The sequence below is a fragment of the Trichomycterus rosablanca genome, chromosome 24, assembly GCF_030014385.1.
Source record: "Trichomycterus rosablanca isolate fTriRos1 chromosome 24, fTriRos1.hap1, whole genome shotgun sequence".
NCBI lineage: Eukaryota > Metazoa > Chordata > Actinopteri > Siluriformes > Trichomycteridae > Trichomycterus > Trichomycterus rosablanca.
The window spans coordinates 18,550,587-18,569,278 of record NC_086011.1 but is presented as its reverse complement, the minus strand read 5'-3'; the positions used below and the strand labels follow the sequence as shown (position 1 = coordinate 18,569,278).

General features: G+C 40.9%; 1 protein-coding gene across 1 annotated transcript in view; it reads left to right on the top strand.

Moving 5' to 3' along the window:
* Nucleotides 1-18,241, top strand: part of cacna2d3 (calcium channel, voltage dependent, alpha2/delta subunit 3) — a 36,774-nt gene extending 18,533 nt beyond the window's left edge. The window contains exons 11-38 of the mRNA XM_062986328.1: nt 634-747; nt 2,432-2,510; nt 2,708-2,841; nt 3,505-3,522; nt 5,215-5,286; nt 6,001-6,081; nt 6,320-6,394; nt 8,826-8,909; nt 9,019-9,090; nt 9,183-9,244; nt 9,347-9,414; nt 9,962-10,007; nt 10,928-11,025; nt 12,146-12,239; nt 12,393-12,488; nt 13,185-13,306; nt 13,657-13,734; nt 14,091-14,152; nt 14,316-14,360; nt 14,739-14,801; nt 15,007-15,077; nt 15,446-15,521; nt 15,673-15,713; nt 15,824-15,879; nt 16,005-16,122; nt 16,240-16,353; nt 16,821-16,902; nt 17,257-18,241. Coding sequence (XP_062842398.1) covers nt 634-747; nt 2,432-2,510; nt 2,708-2,841; nt 3,505-3,522; nt 5,215-5,286; nt 6,001-6,081; nt 6,320-6,394; nt 8,826-8,909; nt 9,019-9,090; nt 9,183-9,244; nt 9,347-9,414; nt 9,962-10,007; nt 10,928-11,025; nt 12,146-12,239; nt 12,393-12,488; nt 13,185-13,306; nt 13,657-13,734; nt 14,091-14,152; nt 14,316-14,360; nt 14,739-14,801; nt 15,007-15,077; nt 15,446-15,521; nt 15,673-15,713; nt 15,824-15,879; nt 16,005-16,122; nt 16,240-16,353; nt 16,821-16,902; nt 17,257-17,349 — 2,214 coding nt within the window. The 3' untranslated portion in view covers nt 17,350-18,241. The remainder of the gene's footprint in view (nt 1-633; nt 748-2,431; nt 2,511-2,707; nt 2,842-3,504; nt 3,523-5,214; nt 5,287-6,000; nt 6,082-6,319; nt 6,395-8,825; nt 8,910-9,018; nt 9,091-9,182; nt 9,245-9,346; nt 9,415-9,961; nt 10,008-10,927; nt 11,026-12,145; nt 12,240-12,392; nt 12,489-13,184; nt 13,307-13,656; nt 13,735-14,090; nt 14,153-14,315; nt 14,361-14,738; nt 14,802-15,006; nt 15,078-15,445; nt 15,522-15,672; nt 15,714-15,823; nt 15,880-16,004; nt 16,123-16,239; nt 16,354-16,820; nt 16,903-17,256) is intronic.
* The last annotated feature ends 451 nt before the right edge of the window (nt 18,242-18,692 follow it).

Here is an 18,692-nt window from a genome sequence, read left to right as displayed (position 1 = left end):
AAATAATTTGGAAGCAATGGAAGCCTTTTCTGTAATTCTGAAAAGGTCTAGTAAGCAAGTTTGACCACTTGTTTGATACCTGTTTTGGGTCATTTTTCCTTTAGAAAGACCCTTGAAGTGCTCCTGAGGCCCACCTTTTCTGACACATTGATATGCCCTGATAGTTTTTTGATTGTATAAGTGCTTTTTTACTTTGTGCACTGAGTGTCTTAGGCAGCAAAGCAACCCCAAAACATCATGGAGCCTCCTGTACGCGTCACAGTATGCATGATGTACTCGTTTCTTTGTTTGGAGAGCCTTATTTTCTTCTCTAAACTTTTTAGCAGAGTGATAAAGCAAACAACTGGGATACAAACCAACTGTCCAAGCCTTTCAGCTCACATTGATGAGTTATCATGAAGATACCAGTTTCACAGAGGATAAAAGAACAGATTCTGTCTTTTTTGCTGTAACAGCAGTTTTCATTTCAAGCACTTTTGTGCTCTAGTTATCCTCTTACCTGTTCAACTTATTACATTTATAATCTTGCTGTATTAATAAGTTGCCTCAACTGTAGATGAAACAAAATATTGTCTGATACTGTTATGCTACTAGAATAATAAACAAATGCAGGCGTGTGCTCTGTGTGTGTAGTTTAACCAGGCGGGTCGTGGCAGCGTGTGCAGTCAGGCCATCATGCTGGTGACGGACGGAGCCACCAAAATGTACGACGATGTTTTTGCCAAGTACAACTGGCCCGAGAGGAAGGTACGTCCACCACGCACCGACACGGGCGTCCAGGAAATACACTGGGAGTACAGAGCCCCGGGGAAACACTTGGTGCTTTTTTATCAAGTGCTTTATCCTGGTCGGGGTTGTGAAACACAGGTCGCCAATTCATTGTAGGGCTTCGCCTACCCTCCCAATACTCAGACATAGTCAATCACGTTTGTGTAGATGCCTGGCTGGTCAATAGCATAGCTGAGATTCTAACCAAGCCATCTAAGTGCCTAGGAAAGTAATAATAATCATCCCCCCCCCCCACACACACACACATATACTATAGCTTTCCATAATTTTAGGATCTGTCAGTGTTCACATCAGTTGTTAATACAGGAATGCCCCCCCAGTGTTCAGTTCATGGTTCCGGCCTTGACTGTATGACTGGGAACATAAACACAGGACTCGTAAATATTGAATTATGGAAATAAACAAACGAAGGACGTGAACAGATAAAGCTTTGTGTACATACGGTTCAGCGATATACATTTAATTTGTTTCTCTTAATGTTCTTTCGCTTCTGATGGGGATAATCAAGATTTTGCACGGCTGGTACATTTGCTCTTGTGTGACACATTGAGAAATTGACTCGTGTGTGTGTGTGTGTTGAAATGCTTTGCTAATGTGTTAGAAACGCTGACGGTGTCGGCGTGTTCACGCGCCCCACAGGCTGCACAGCCAAAACGCCGCGGTGGAGAAATCACTGTCAGATGGTTCCGTCCCAAACGGGCTCCCGGGAACGTCTGTCACCAAAACGACAACTGTTCACGTTTACTGAACTGAAGAGGAAGTGATGTATTAGAGACAGCATACTGATTATAAATGCTAATTCTGCTTTTATAGCTGTAATCAGAAATATCAATTCATTTATTCTTTCTTTTATTTATACAGTTCTACCTTATTTCCTGCCATTATGTTTTTCTTTCTTTAATACTAAATAAATAAAGACAATCTGAGCTCTTCTCTAAACGTTCACTAGTCACATTTTAAGACTTGGGAACTTAAGATCTTATACTTTAAAACCTAAAGGATCTTCCTATTGTTTAATAATGTTCCTCCCCTCTCTCTGCCAAGTACATGTACTGAGACCTGATTGTGGATGATGGCTTGGCTTGATGCTATATCATTGATATACACCGAGCAGGTATAACATTATGAGCACTGACAGGTGAAGTGAAGAACACTGATTATCTCTTCATCATGGCACCTGTTAGTGTGTGTGTGTGTGGGGGGGGGGGGTTATATTAGGCAGCAAGTGAACATTTTATCCTCAAAGTTGATGTTAAAAGCAGGAAAAATGGGCGGGCGTGAGGATCTGAGCCAGTTTGACATGACTGGGTCCAAGCATCTCCAAAACTGCAGCTCTTGTGGGGTGTTCCCGGTCTGCAGTGGTCAGTATCTATCAAAAGTGGTCCAAGGAAGGAACAGTGGTAAACCGGCGACAGGGTCATGGGCGGCCAAGGCTCACTGATGCATTTGGGGAGCGAAGGCTGGGTGTGTGGTCCGATCCAACAGACGAGCTACTGTAGCTCAAACTGCTGAAGAGGTTCATGCTGGTTCGGATAGAAAGGTGTCAGACTCCACGCCCCGACGGGTCAGGGCTGTTTTGGCAACAGAGAAAAGAAAAAGTAAATTGTGTTTAAAGACCTGCTGTTTTTTTTTCTGTGTTCAGGTGAGAATATTTCCCTACCTGATCGGACGAGAGTCAGCATTCGCTGATAACCTTAAGTGGATGGCATGTGCTAATAAAGGTACACACACACACACACACACACACACACACTCTTATAATGGTTCTTTACCATCACACCTTTAAGTGAAAAACATTCAGTCATTTATTTTTACCTCAGCAACCTCATTCTGGTTTTGGTTGTGGTGGATTTGACCTGGAAACGTCGGGTGCAGGGCCAGTTTAGTACAGTGTGTGTGTGTGTGTGTGTGTGTGCAGGCTACTTCAGTCAGATCTCCACGCTGGCGGACGTTCAGGAGAACGTTATAAGGTACCTTCACGTCATGAGCCGTCCGAAAGTCATCGACCACGAGCACGACACGGTGTGGACGGAGGCCTACGTGGATCAGGCGGTAAGTTCACCTCGCCAGGACTTTTACACCTCACTGCGTGTGTACCTTATTTGTTGTCTAGTACTTTTGTTACCACTAGATGGCAGACAAAAGTGTCCACTAATGGGGACAACAGGTCAACATGTAATGTTCCCGTATGAGACCACAAGGTCGCAAGAGGTTACCACTGTGTGTGTGTTACATTAGACCACTGTGTGTGTGTTACATTAGACCACTGTGTGTGTGTGTGTGTTACATTAGACCACTGTGTGTGTTACACTTTACTACTGTGTGTTACATTGCACCAGTATGTGTGTTTGTATGTTACATTGCACCACTATGTGTGTGTGTGTGTTTGTAACTCAAGCTTGTTTTAATTGCTCTTTTATTTTTCCTAATTTGTCTCTAAGCTGTGTAAGTGTGTCTCTGATGTCCGTGTGTGTGTGTGTGTGTGTGTGTGTGTGTGTGTGTGATCGTGTGTGTTGTTGAAAGGATGTAAATGGTTTTCTCCAGCACCTCCACTGTGTGTATGATTGCACATTAATAGCTTCATTAAGTCTGGTTTCCCCACCCTCTATCAACTCTAGCATGAATAACGTGTGTGTGTGTGTGTGTGTGTGTGTGTGTGTGTGTGTGTGTTTACTGATGATGTTACTAATCTGAAATGTTTTTTATTCTTTGTAGCTTGCTCAGGCTCACAAGGTAAAACATTTAGACTTTGTACACATTGTATAAGGAATATAAGAATATAAGAATATAAAGCCTGGCGTTTAATGTGATTCATTTTAATGTTATGGTTTGATCTTGGTTTGTTACTCCTAACATCCACAGTCGTTAAAAAACACATCGTTTCAAAACGAGAGCGCAGGTGAGGTGACAGGACGCGGCGTCAAACGAGTAATTGAACTTGAGTAATTGGCTCAGGTATTGTGAGAGGAAAATGTGCGTACGAACCAAGGACGCCTCATCAATCATCCTCGCTGTGCCACCCTGTGCCACCTAACACTGAGCCAGTCTAAATAAATAGACTTTAATGCTAATTACTCGCTACAGTTCGTATTTCAATGCAGAGGCGTTTCATTTAGATTCCTTTGAAAGTGCAGAGAAGTACTAATGAAATTGCATTTGGAACAATCTGTGAGGATTTGCTGCATCATTCCTCCCACGTCAGTGCAGCCGGAGATGGAAAACGGCAGATTAGGACCTTGTCGGCGGAACAATAGAGCCGATTTGAGTTTCTGACGCTGATAGGATCGTTCTGGGATTGTTTTTGGCTCACTGTCTCGATCTTTTAGGCCTTAGATGCCCGAGTACAGCTCAAAATGTCGTGTTATCTTAAGTTTGCATGCCGACCAAGACCGAATGCAACAATGCAGCCCTAAACTGCTATATGATGCAGGTTGGACTAGTAGTCAAAAGGTCACTGGTTCAAGCCCCACCACTGCCAGGCTGTTACTGTTGGACCCCTGAGCAAGACCCTTAACTCTCACTTGCTTAGACAGTATATATAAATGTATGATGCTTCCAACAGCGCGCTTTACAGACGGATCGGGTTTCAGTTTAGCAGTAGGTGAAAATAAAAAAGTGTTGAGCTATCTATCGTACAGCTGATAAACCTCATCATCACACACACACTTTATCACGCATGAGCATCTGAATGTTCCCACTATCACACACACACACACTGTCCCCGAGGCTCGGCTGTCCTCCTGCGTACGGTCGTCGTACCTCGGCCAGTGTGACACACCATTCATCACGTCGTGGATCGTTGGCCTTTATCTCCCGAAGCTGTAATAAACCTGACAGCAGAGTCAAGAGGAGCGAGGGACGAGGAGCGAGGGACGAGGGCTGGGGCGGTGTGAAGGAGAACGAGGGTTCAAGAGGCACAAGGGATCGTTTCGCTGAGTGCACTCTGGGGGATTTCTGTAAGCGGGCTCTAAAGATAACGCTATCTCCTCCGGCCCGAACGTACATTAGTTCATTTCCACTGAAGGAAAATGATTTCGAGAGATTGAGGAGCGAGTACACGAGGCTATTACGAATGACGATGGAAGAAACAACACTTAGAATTGTTAGTGTGACTTTCATTTATTTTTTTTTTTTTTTAATTTTGTGCAGTAAACGTATGAAGATGCAGCATCTCGTATCGCTGTGATGTTAGGAGAGACGAACATATAATTCTGTCTACTATTTTACAGATATATAAAATACATGTTTATTCAGTGATGCACATGTTAAAAAGCTTCTATAAGAACAGCATTTAAATAAAGGATTCCTGGTTTTTTGTGTCTACAAACCTAAAGTGCAAAAGATCATAATTAGTGACTTGTAGAAAAGTCACTGATGTATATTAATAAAAATATATATTTATATGTTTTCCCCACCTCTCTCCAGCTTGCAGCACAGAAAGACCCGAACCCGATGACCACAGTAGCCATGCCGGTGTTCAGCACCAGAAACGAGACGGTGAGATGAAGACAAATCAGGTCACAGTTTTTTATCTAATGTTTATTCAGTGATCTCGCTCGACTCGAATCCTAGGGCGTTAACTTCACTATTTGGTCAAAAGTATTCGGACGCCCGACCATGAGCTTGTAAGATGTTGATCTTTTCAGCTAGAACAAGAGCCGCTCTTCTGAGAAGCGTCTCACAAGACTTGGAAGTGTGTCTGTGTATGGGAATTTGCGCCCCATTCATCCCAGAGCTGTTGAGTGGGGCTGAGGTCAGGACTTCTTCACGTCTTTATAGAGCTCAGTCATGCTGGAACTGGAAAAAGACCTTCCCTAAACTGTTTCTGCAAAGCTGGAGCCACATGATTCCCCTTATATAATCGATTTATTACACCTGTTAGCAGCTGTTGTGGCCGAAATACATGAATTCAATAGTTAGAAGGGGCGTCCCGATACTTTTGTCCACATAGTGTACTTCAGAGTACTGAGTGCAGTAATTCGTATGGGCACAGAGATGCTACCAGCTATAGTCTTAATCAGTTGAAAGTAATTACACAGCATTATAATGTAGTATAAAGTAAAGTAAAGTATATGTATTTAAATTACAAATATAAAAACAAATAAAATTTCCAATGTTTTTATGACAAAAATTTTTTTATTTTAATTATTTAGTGATAAAATGATTTAAAGAGAATCTAACAGTCTTTTCTTTGTCTCATTTGTCTTGTAGAAGAACCAGGGCATTCTCCTGGGTGTGGTGGGGATAGATATTCCCATTCAGGACCTGATGAAGATCGTCCCTAAACATAAGGTACCGGCCGTCTTCATCCTAATTATCACGACCGCTCAGCAGCAGTGCTGGAACAATCAGATTTTTCGGCAGTTGTAGCCTAGCAGTTAAGGACTAGTTATCAGAAGGTTGCTGGTTCAAACCCCACTACTCTCAGGTTACCACTGTTGGGCTTAGACTGTACAGTACACTGTTAGTCACTTTAAAGTATCTGCTAAATGCTGTTTATTATAAACGTTATTATTATTTTTTTCTGCAGTTGGGAATACACGGTTACGCCTTCGCTGTCACCAATAACGGCTACATCCTCATGCACCCAGACCTGCGACATCTGGTAAGGAATGAACATCCTGCATTACAGGTATATCAGTGCATAAACTGTGGTTATGTCTAAAACCGCCACTGCAAAAGAGCTGCATGTGTAGTGTATTGCGTATCAATTACACTTCTTGCTTAATGTTTGGGTACCTATTTTGGGTAACTAGTTGCACAAAACCACGTCCATAATGATGTATAATGTAAGTAAATGTAGGCAATATTTCCTTTTGGCAGCATGTAATACCTTACACAGTCCCTCTGAGCTGTTGAGAGCACATTTTATATTGTATTCCATTTTTTTTGCAGCCTACACTATAAACACTTTTGCAACCGGCTGAAAACCTGGTGACCCGCCCTGCTCCCTCTACCTCCCTGATCAGCTCCTCAGTCGAGAGGATTCTAATAAGACCTGGAGCTCATAAGGCAGATTATTAGGACGCTCTACTTTAAATCACCCCAGCACGTTAGCACGCCAGCTAACGTCTCCCTTCGTGTACCAAAAACTGTCCCTGACACCCGAATTTACAAATAAACAACACTCGTATAATTACACATTTATACAGATTAAACATCAACGATAATTTATTTACATGTGAAGAAAACTCTGTTAGTTGCTCCACTTTCTATTCGTCCACCATGTTTGTAGTTTTTGTGAGAGAAGTCGTGCCGCACTGAATGCTGGGATTGATCTTCAGCACTGAGGAGGTGTCGGACGCTCCCTCGTTATTCAGTCAGATCATCACTCAGAATTAAGGCGCGTCAGTAGAAGCATTTTAAGGAAGCTAAGAATTTAGACACGCCCTCTTCTCATAGAATGTGTCTATATAGAGAGAGCTAGGTTTCTAAAATGTTAGCCTATGGTACCGATGATGTTGGTACGTTGTAAATGATAAGCAATACACACACACACAGCGTGCTCTACAATATTGATCTGAATCCACATTAGAAAGCTCCAGAGCTTCGTTGTATTACCAGGCTCACCTGTTTCTCACTCTGACAAGTTTACACTGCAGGCAGGTGCATGCTGGGAGTTGTAGTTTTGTAATGCGAATCCTTTTCCTTTGATGTATTGCATGCAGGAGTGAAAAGCTCCTTCAGGCGGCCGCCAGGCCTGAGCTAAGAGCCGAGGTAACCACAGAGACCCGTCCCGTCCTGACCTCCGGTCGCTGTGCTGTGACTGCGTGAGCGTGTGTGTGTGTGTGTGTGTGTGTGTATATCTGTTATTGTGGTAGTGTAAGTGTTACACCAGCCTACACTCAACCATGCTGAGTGTGTGTGTACATGTGTTTTAACGTGTGTGTGTGTGTGTGTGTGTGTGTGTGTTGGCTATACAGGCTTCTCGTTACTGTATAGTGTTTTGTCGATGTGTGTATCGTGTCCAAGTTGTGTGATCATTCTCTAGAACTGCTCAACACACCTTTAATTTCTACACACCTTTAACAAATGACAGGTAAAAGGTACAGTTAGGACATTAGGTTACTTCTGTAACATTAAATATAATAAAATATGATGCACAGACACTAAACATCCAACTTAATCAACTAAATTCATGTGGCTACAGGTTAGATGAGACCCCCCATGTACTGTATCAGCCTTCGACCCTTCAGTTATACCTAATTAACACATTAATTAAGCTAACTAACCTACATTTACTCTACAAGGAATTTACCTCATTCATAATTAGTGAACCAGCCAGGACAAGATATTGAACCACACACTATATTAACAAAAGTATTGGGACGCCCCTTTTAATTCTTCTAATTCACATGTTTCAGACAACAGTTGCTAACAGGTGTATTTAATCAAGTATATAAAGGAAACAACATGCTTATGACTTGGCAGCAACAGTTTAGGGAAGTTCCTGTCCTGTATAAAGACTCATCACCATCAACCGACACACAAATGGGCACAAATTCCCACACACAGACACACTTCAAGTCACAAGTCGTGTGAGAAGCTTCTCAGAAGAGCGGCTGTTGTTCTAGCTGGAAGGATCACACAGCGGTCGCTCTGTTTGTTTTTGAAACAGGACGTCCGACAAGCTCACGGTCAGGCGTCCAAATACTTTTGGCCATAAGTATAGTGTATTTGAAACCGCAGGACTTGAGTTGGGTGAGATAACTGATCGTTTTTGTTAGTATAGCATCATGTTAGTGCATTATTTTTAGATTGTATAAATATATATACAAGTATCACAAACTTTCAAATGACAGCAGAAAACCTTCAGGTACTTACAAATAAATTGTGATATTTTATTATATTAACATAATATCTACAGTTTAATACTGGAACACAAAAGCAAATCTGTGTGAGAGATGCTGGAACCATCAGATTCCTGTCACTGAGGATTCATCCTGTTTAACCTTGTGGACGTTGTGTGACGTATAATCTGACTTTTATTACTTTACACTCTTTAAAAGCTAAACTGTGTGTGTGTGTGTGTTCAGTACCAGGTGGGTCAGCGCAGACGGAAGGCCCATTACAGCAGTGTGGAACTGTCCGAGGTGGAGTGGGAGGACACCGACCATTATGTATAAACGCTTTCCAGTCTCTCTGATTATATTAACTGACCAGATTGTTTATTAATTCATGTTGTATCACTGATGTGTTTGTTTTTATTATTATTATTATTTCTGAAAGCTGAGGAACGCCATGGTGAACAGAAAAACAGGAACCTTCTCCATGGAGGTGAAGCGAACCATTGACAGAGGGGTGAGCTCTATTTCTTAATAAGGAACAGAATAAATGAATATCATGTATTTTTTATAGATTGTTAACTTTATTATGCTGCATTTTCTTGACAGAAGCGTGTCTTGTCCATGCACAATGATTATTACTTCACAGACATCAAAGGAACTCCGTTTAGGTAGAAAACACTAATTAATAACATGTTTTAAATCATTAACAAACTCATCAGGAGTCTTAAAAGTAAAGCACTTAATTGTAATTAAGTTTTACATGTGTTTAGTGTCGGGGTGGCTCTGTCTCGGGGACACGGAAAGCACTTCTTCAAGGGAAACGTTTCATTCGAAGCAGGTGAGCCGTTTCTTAATCTGTTCCTAATTATTTTTGTACATTATTTATCATTAATCCTGTTTAATAGTTTCCAGAACATGTCCAAACTGGATAACGAATTAAAAATGCAGTAGAATTCATTTATACATTGATGCCTAATGTTTGGTGAGCCAGCCAGGAGCAGGAACAGACCAAAAGACGATTTACTATAAGTAACACTGCTTAAAATGTAGATTACTAAACCTGAAGGTACAGTTCTCCCTCCCACACTGCTGGGATTAGGGGCGTGGCACCCCCACGATCTGAAAAATCCAATGTAAAATTTTATAGCTGTTTATTTACGGCACTAAACAAAACACAAAACGAAATATACTTCATTAATAAAAACGGTGGCTATCTGGTTTCACTGTGGATTACAGGATGTAACCTAAAGCCTCCACCAGGGGGCAGTGGTGTACAAGTTCATTTCATTAGAAATTAGTTTATTTATTATTATTTTTTGGCTTTTCTCATCAATACGTTTAACAAAGTGAATAAAGTTGGATTCTGCTGTGTGTTTACGTATCAGGTCTGCGTGCTCTGGACCAGACTGGTGTCGCCCTGGCAGATGAATGGTAAAGTTGCTTGGCACTATGTGCATGGATTTCTCTATACATGGAAAGAAAAATGCCATCATTAGTGCAAAATTAACAATTATTAATTATTTTTCCTAAGTTATATTAATAGGTTTGGTTCAAGAAGTGTGTCTGTGTATAGGAATTTGTGCCTGTTTTGTCAAAAGAGCATTTGTATGGCCTCAGTTGATGTTCCAGTTCATTCCAGAGCTGTTAACTGGGGCTGAGGTCAGGGCTCTATGCAGGACACTGGGCACAGTCATGCTGGAACAGGAAAGGACCTTCCCTAAACTAAGTCAGAAGCACATAATTCCCTTTATATCACTGATTTATTACATGCTGTGGCTGAAACACATGATTTCAAACATGACAAGGGGCGTCCCAATACTTTTGTCCATATAGTGTGTGATACTACAGCAGGCTTGGCTAAAATTAAACGTGTAACACCTCAGCTTAGCTAACATTAGCATCGCCAAGGTCACTCACAAACTAGCTTAATGCTACGTGTCAACATTGCTGTTAGTCTGATAAACTAAACGAAGGTTCTGCCCTTGTTCACCCAGGACTTACTGTTACTGCTGAAAATCACAATGTGCCGCAGGCAGCATCAACCTCATGCCCATAAATGACTCCCATGATTCTCTGCTCCTGTTCCTTAGGGGCCTTAGCGCTGCAGTGTGTTGAGGACGTTGTAATTAGCTGACGAGCTGATGTACAGTAGGTGTATTAGAGCAGAAACACACTGTACGTGCACACACACACACATTTCTCCTCCACTGGGACACCCAGCTACAGCAAGGACGGACATTCAGCCGTTTAGGGCATTTTTGGGGTGCGGCGATGATTAATTAGTCTGCATTAAACGGTGCTAGTCGTGTTTCATTATGTCCAGCGTAAATGTATACGTTTGAACCTTTCAGGACGTACTGCAATACAGACGATCAGCATGAACATCGTTACCTGACTCAGATACAGGCCATCAAACTCAACCTGACCAATCGCAAACCACACATCAAATGTAAGAAAGTACAATTATTTCTCACCTTACAGCCACACTGATAAAATCTAATAAAATGTGGAGCGTTGGAGCTCTATTTTTTTTATAAAGTCACATCATTTGTTAACCGCTTGATGTCGCTATTTCTCAAAACACTCGATTTATGCAGGCATACAAATGTACTCTCTATATATTTACATAGAATATAGTTTTGTATCTACAGTATTAGTCATAAAAAGCAAGAATTCAGGCTAAATATACCATTATGTTTACAATTTTTAGCACTTTCAGTCCTGTTTTCACTCTCCTGCTCTTACGCTAAAGTCTCATACTGTAAAGTTGGTGTAACACTCGGACATCAATTCTAGTGTAATGCAGGAGAACTGGACACTGCTACGTTTTATAAACATTAAAAGGTACCAAGCCTGTTTCATTAAGTCCAACGTACAGTATTTACACATTATGGTTTTTGCTGTTACTCCTAATGTTTACATCTGATTTACTCTTTGAACTATTTAGGACGTACTGTGTATTCTACGTATCTCAGAACTTAAATTTGCTTTGAAAAGGCTCCAGGTGACATTTCTAATTTATAAAAATAAACACTATAAGGCACTAATAGAATGTCTGTGGTTTAGTGTAATGGGTTCAATTACACTTTCTGTATGTATATAGACACAGAGAAGCCATCAGCGAAAGTTTATCAGTTAATAATGGGTCATTAGGAGATCATGTCAAATAAGCTTTCTACATCACCAAAAGTTTCTGTATGTATATTTTGACCCAGCTTTTTTTGTCATATTTCCAGAACCACATAAAATAATTTAAACCGTTTTGTTTTAACTAAGCAGTTTGTTCCAATGAAGTAAAACCCAAATCATTGAAATCACAGAAATGCAAAGATGTAAATGAATATTATAGGGTGCATGAAAGTTTATTGTATTAAATCTTCCATCTAAACTGTCACCAATAACCAGTTTTGGAAACTTTGTGGTGACTTTACAGAAGCCCTTGGTGTCCCGGCATGTGTTCTCCTCCATCGTTCCTAAACTGCCCCAGAGATCCGGGCAGCGTCCTCATTATGAGCTGATGTCCTTGTGTCTGTTGGGGGTGTGTGAATGTCACCTCTGGTTTGTTGTAGGTGACCGAGAGCTGATCCAGCAGGTTCTGTTCGACGCCCTGATCACCGCTCCACTGAGATCCTACTGGACCGGCCTGGCGCTTAATAAATCTGAGTAAGTGAAAGTTTTAGGATTCGTAAACCTTCCCTCACATGTGACTGGTGTAAAAGCTACAAAAGGCTACAGAAAACGTGCTTTTTATAAAAAACAATTCAGGGTGCAGTAAAGAAGTAAAGTGAAGTTTAATAGTTATTTTTAATCACACAGGAACCCTGATAAAGGAGTGGAAATCGCATTTCTGGGCACTCGCACCGGTTTATCCAGAACCAACCTGTTTGTTGTTCCGGAGCAGCTGACCAATCAGTGAGTATCAATCAAACTACTTTTACTTAATCAAACCTTTTTTTTTTTTTATTTTTTATTTTTTATTTTTTTTTTTTTTACCCCTTTTCTCCCCTTTTAGCGCATCCAATTGTTCAATTAGCATCATGCTTTCTCTCTGTCTATGCCGAACCCTGCCCTGACGGAGGTGATTGAAGCTAACCCGTATCCCCTCCGTAACACGACCAGCAGCCAGATGCATCTTTGCCACCCACACATTGATGAGTTTGGCGCCACCTAGCGTTGCATGCGGAGAGACACACCCTAAGGGCACCCTCTCCCATCCCTGTGCAAGCGCCTCCAATCAGCCGGCAGAGAACGTAATCGCATTCTGACAGAGAGAGACCCACATCCGGTTCTTTGTCCCACCCCCCTCATGAGCAACCGGCCAATCGTTGCTCATATAGCCACTCAGCTTCAAACCGGCAAAGCAAAGCTGGATTCGATACCACGCTTCTCAGAATCCAGCCCTGGTTGCAGCGCGTCTCTTTTACCGCTGCGCCACCTGAGCGGCCTCTTAATCAAACCTTTTAATGTCCAGTGTTTGGCTTCTTTAGATTGTGTTGAATTTGCTTAGTGCTACACTAGTGGGCATGAACATTTATTAAAAAGGACGTCAGTAATGTTTGTTTATGAAAGAAAATGTGTAATATTTAAAGTGTGTGTGTGTGTTATTAGGAATCTGTTAGGGGATGAGGATAAGGAGGGTGTGTTTAATGCTGATCACTTTCCTCTGTGGTATAAAAGAGCGGCTGAACAGGTTCCTGGCACCTTTGTGTACTCTATCCCCTTCAGTTCAGGTAACACACACACACACACACACACACACACACACACACACACACACACACACACACACACACACACACGGATACACTATCACAGACATACAGAGTTTTAAATCTTTGTATTTGTCGCCATCTAGTGGTTTACAATATGAGTGCACATTTCGACACAGGCTCTAATGCTGTATCTTCAGAATTGCGTTAGTAGTGTGTGTGTGTGTGTGAGTGTGAGTGAGTGTGTGTGTGTGTGTAAACATGCAAAACTCCTCATATACACTGACCAGATAGAGGATCAAACCCAAGTCCTAAAGTGTTGATTCAAGCTGCTGTTTACTGTCAGTGATTGATGTGTTTGTATATTGTAGCACATAATAATAAAAGTGTGGTGTTGGCCAGCACTGCAATCCAGCTCCTGGATGACCGGAACTCACCTATAATAGCAGGTAAGTGCTTCCTTCATGTAGAGACCCTACTTTCAGCCCACCACAGGTAAATAAAAGGCTGTAAGTCTGTGGGTACTGCACTCTTGAGCACAAAAACGAGGTCCATAACGACAGTTTGAGTCCCCGACCCCAACACCTTTAAATTAATTGAAATGTTGATTGCAGATAAGAGCTTTATATCCAACATTAGTGCCTAAACTCACAGATAGTTTTTTTTGTGTGTGGGTCGAAGAGTGTGGACATATTAATGCCCATGATTTTGAAATAAAATGACCGACAAGCTCCTGGTCAGGTGTCCACATATTTTTGGCCATGTCGGGTCTCACTGTGTTGTTTCGTATTTTTTCTCATGTTAGCTGTCGGGATTCAGATGAAACTGGAATTCTTTCAAAGGAAATTCTGGACGGCCAGCAGACAGGTGAACGAACTGATATCCAATCCTGCATGTAGTGAATGACAGTGCAGAATCAAGTTTTGCATGGCCCAGGTCCCTGTGCACCCCTGATCATGATAAAGTGGTTGTATTTTAATAAAATAAAATACTTTGTTGTATTTTATCAGCCTCTCTCTGTTCTGTGCAGTGTAAAGCTCTGGATGGTAAATGCAGCATCAGCTGTGATAACCAGGTACGACTCCCATAATTCCCTTGGTCTCGACCGGCTTCCTGTTTCTCTGCGGTTCCTCATTTCTGGCGCCACAGTTTAATTACAGAGAACTGAAACAGCGTTAATGCAGCTGGTGAAACTTATAAAACTTTAGCCAGGCTAACTCCGAGGCTGCTGGATCAGGGTCCATTTAATTCCTGTCACAGTGGCATCAATTAAGTCAAAACCAAGATGTAGAGTTCATCAACATTAAAATGCATAAAAAAACTTGTCGTTTTTTATCATTGCACAAAAGATGAACAGATTAGACATGATCCAGTGATGCTGTATATTTCTATATGATCACAGATTTGAGGTCGAGTATGAATCAGAACTCACACTGTTTCTCTCTCTTATCAGGACATTAAGTGCTACCTCATCGATAATAACGGCTTCGTTCTGGTCTCTGAGGATTACTCTCAGGTTAGTTTGCCTTAAAACTCACAATTATTCCCAATTAAAACAATGGAGGACAGTTAGACTTTGAATTATCGGTTCATTATCAGATAACACACTACATCTCATTTCTCACTATTATTTTATTATGTTCATTTTTTCCCTTCTAATAAGTAATAATAACTCTACTAAATGAAATTGCCAATAAACAGATGTGACGTCTTTTTCACAGACGGGGCTCTTTTTTGGAGAGGTGGAGGGGGCTGTCATGAACAAACTGCTTATGATGGGTTCGTTTAAAAGGTGAACGTCTAGGACACACACACACACACTCACATAAGTGTATTAAACACTATCACTAATATTCAATATACAATATTCACACACAGCACTGATAAATATCTGGCACAAAAACTAAATACGTTAAAGAATCATTGACTGTACACAGTGGTACGTTGGGTAGCGCTGAAGGTCCTGGGTTCGATTTCCTGGCTGGGAGGCCAGGGTCCTTTCTGTGTAGAGTTTGCATCAGATCGTACTCGTGGTTTCCTCTCACAGACATGCAGTCAAGTTAATTGGAGCTACTAGAAATATTGTGCAACACGATGCTAACCGGATATTAACACTAATACACTTTAAACCCTGTGTGTGTGTGTGTGTGTGTGTTGCAGGATCTCTCTGTATGATTACCAGGCTCAGTGTAAGGAGTTTGTAGGCAGCAGTGACAGCGCACACAATCTTCTTAACGTGAGTACAATCACACAAACACGTGAATACACACCGTGTAGTCAGCTATCATACCTGTACTCCAAAATCCTCTTATTCTGTTAAATATTTGGTGATAGATTTGTGTTTGTTTGTGTGTGTGTGTGTGTGTGTGTGTGTTTTCTCCTCTCAGCCGTTCACCGCTGTGAAGTGGCTCCTCAGTGAAATAATTCTGTAAGCAAAACTGAATTTCTCAGCTGATTAATAGATCATAAAACATTCAAAACCTTCCTGTGTCATGCTGCGTGGTTTTATTTGTTTATGTGTGTTTGCATCTGGTCCAGGTTCCTGCTGGAATTTAACCTGTACAGCTGGTGGAACGTGGACTCGACTGTAACAGGTGATTCAGTTTAACAGTGACTTACTGCCACACTCTGAAAATAAAGTGTGTTTTTTATTATGATATTCATCCTATTTATGGAATTATTAGCGTAATTTCTGTGTTTATGGTGGTGTGTGTTTTAGCTGACAGAGTGAACAAGAGGACGATGATGGTGCCGTGTGATACGGAGTATCCAGCTTTCGTCTCGGAGCGCACCATTAAAGAAACGGCTGGCAGCATCGACTGTGATGACTGTATCAGGTGTGTGTGTGTGTGTGTGTGTGTGTGTGTGTGTGTGAGTAAAATACTTACATTTTACTTACACTTGTACTTTAATTGGCTTTATTTGCCTCTTGTTTCTTTATACTTTGTTTTCAGGACGTTTGTTATTCAGCAGATCCCCAGCAGTAACCTCTTCATGGTCGTGGTGGAGAACAAGTGTGACTGTAGCTCCGCCCCTTCAGTTACAATGGAGCCAATCGAGATCATTTATATCCTTCGCTCGTTAATAATAATTAATTAATTGAGCCTGACGGCTTTTGGCATTATAGATTTTTCACTTGTAATCGTTTGGAAGTCGCAGAGAGAAAAAATAATTAAATGAACTTTGAGCACCCCCTTGTGGAGGCTTTATGTTACACCTTGTAAACCACAGTAAGACCAGATTGCATTGCCTGTGTTGTCTCGGTCAAAAACATGGACACAACCCAGTTGTAGTGCGTTACACACCAAGTAACTTACAATTTAAGTACTATTATTATCATTACTGTTTTTTATTTTTATGTGTGTTTGCCCTGTGATGAACTGGCAACCTGTCCCGAGTGTTTCCTGCCCTTTGTGCAGTGCATGACCCTGAATAAGATTAAGTGATGGTAAAATAGTATTGTTGTTGTTATTATTAGTTGTATTTGAGTTATTATTACTTTATGATTGATTATTAGCTTTAACCACTAAACACACAATGAGTCTCTAAAGTGCGAGACCCTTAAGTTACAGAAGGACCGCAAACGCCCCGACTCCTGCCACCCCTTCCATCCTGAGGTATGCTTTGTTTTTGGGCAGTATCAAACACTATGTGACCAATAGTATACAAACACCTGAGCTTGAACATGCTGGACCTTTCTTCTAATAGCATGGGGGATTAGTATGGAGTTGCCCTCACATCATGCGACAACTTTCTGCAAGATCGGTGTTCGAATGATTAAAATACCAATATTGTAATGTGTGTACCAATGTTTACAAACTTTTGGACGTCCAACATATTGTTATGCTTTCATTCTGACAACATCACATCATTTATATGAACCATTAGCCGGAGTTTAGTGGCATTAGTAGAGTTTTGGGGTAAAGTAAATGTTCTATGGTCTGCTAATGTGTGTGTGTGTGTGTGTGTAGGAGAACGCTATGAAGTGTGGATCAGCCGTGGCTCTTTCTCCCGCACTGGTGGTGGCTCTGTTTCCTCTCCTGACCTTCCTCGTCTCCAGGTGACCTTCAGCGGCAGCCACCGACCTTCAACCATGAGCGGCCATTGAGAAAAGCGTCCAAGCCAACCACTAACGCTAATGCTAAATGCAGCTCGCTGACAGAAACAAACACATCATGACGAACTCAGATGAAACCTGCTGACACTTTACGCGGTCGGAGACCTTTTCCGAAAGTCTAACTGTGATGTTCTGATATGGATGTGTCCCAAAAATGCTAGAACTGCGCAAAACTCATTCTAACAAGCATATGAAAAGATTAAACGTGGCGTTTGGGCTGTTCTTTATCATCTGAGTCACAAAAAAAAGCTAGAAAAGAGAACATTCTGACTTTATTAAGTAATAAAATACTAGCTTACTTTCTAGTTAGCTAATAAACTGTTTGCTAATCTACTAATTATCATATAAATGAACATATTTGGCCAAACATGGATAAATTCAGTCTCAAACACACGATAAACTACATATAATAAATTAAAAATCAACAAATCTTGTTAAAATGAATTCTATGTATCGTAGATTTTCAGACACTCAATAAAAACGGAGCATTTGGGACACAGCCCTGCTGATGGTTTTATTTCAACTGAGCCAAGAATAATTTACTGCTTTTTGCAAGAATCCAAACACAGTTTTTCTTTATTAGCAACTGAAAAAAACGATTCTGTTTGTTTATTTCATTCTTTTTTGTAATTTTTCAAATGAAAAAACAAGATGCATGAAGTAAGGAAACGTAAAAGAGGAAAATGTCCCGGAGATTTATTATCATGATGTGAACTGATCAGAATTTCATAAACATGCTTGCTTTAAAAAAGAGAATGAAAACGTCTTTAAGATGCTTGATGCTGTACCTCAAAAATATAAAGCCATTTACTGTAAATAAAAACATATTTTCATCAAAATGAGCGTCGCTGCTCCGTCAGATTCAGTTCTTTGGACGTGTTTGTTTACGGATTGTATATTTAAATACACTTGTAAGAAACTGTGTGTCAGGGGATTTTAAAGACTAAAACTTACGCCAGTTTAGATTTAAAAAATAAATTATAAAACAAATAAATTAAACACGCAGCATAAATCCTAATAAAACTCGCTGTAAACACAACGCATGGAGATTTGTTGTGTTTCAAATGCCATCTTGTACACTAAATAGTGTGCTAAACGTGACGTCATACAAAGTGAAGCCTTCTTGTTTCTAGCAGACTATATAGGATTTTGTGTGCGATTTGGAACACAGCCCACCATCTTGCCAGGTAAAGCCTGATCTTGCAGCGATTATTGTGTTTTACTAAATAATTTCATATATAATTATTGTATGCATTATGTAGAACTTTCCTCAGTCTTTAGGTATTTTAA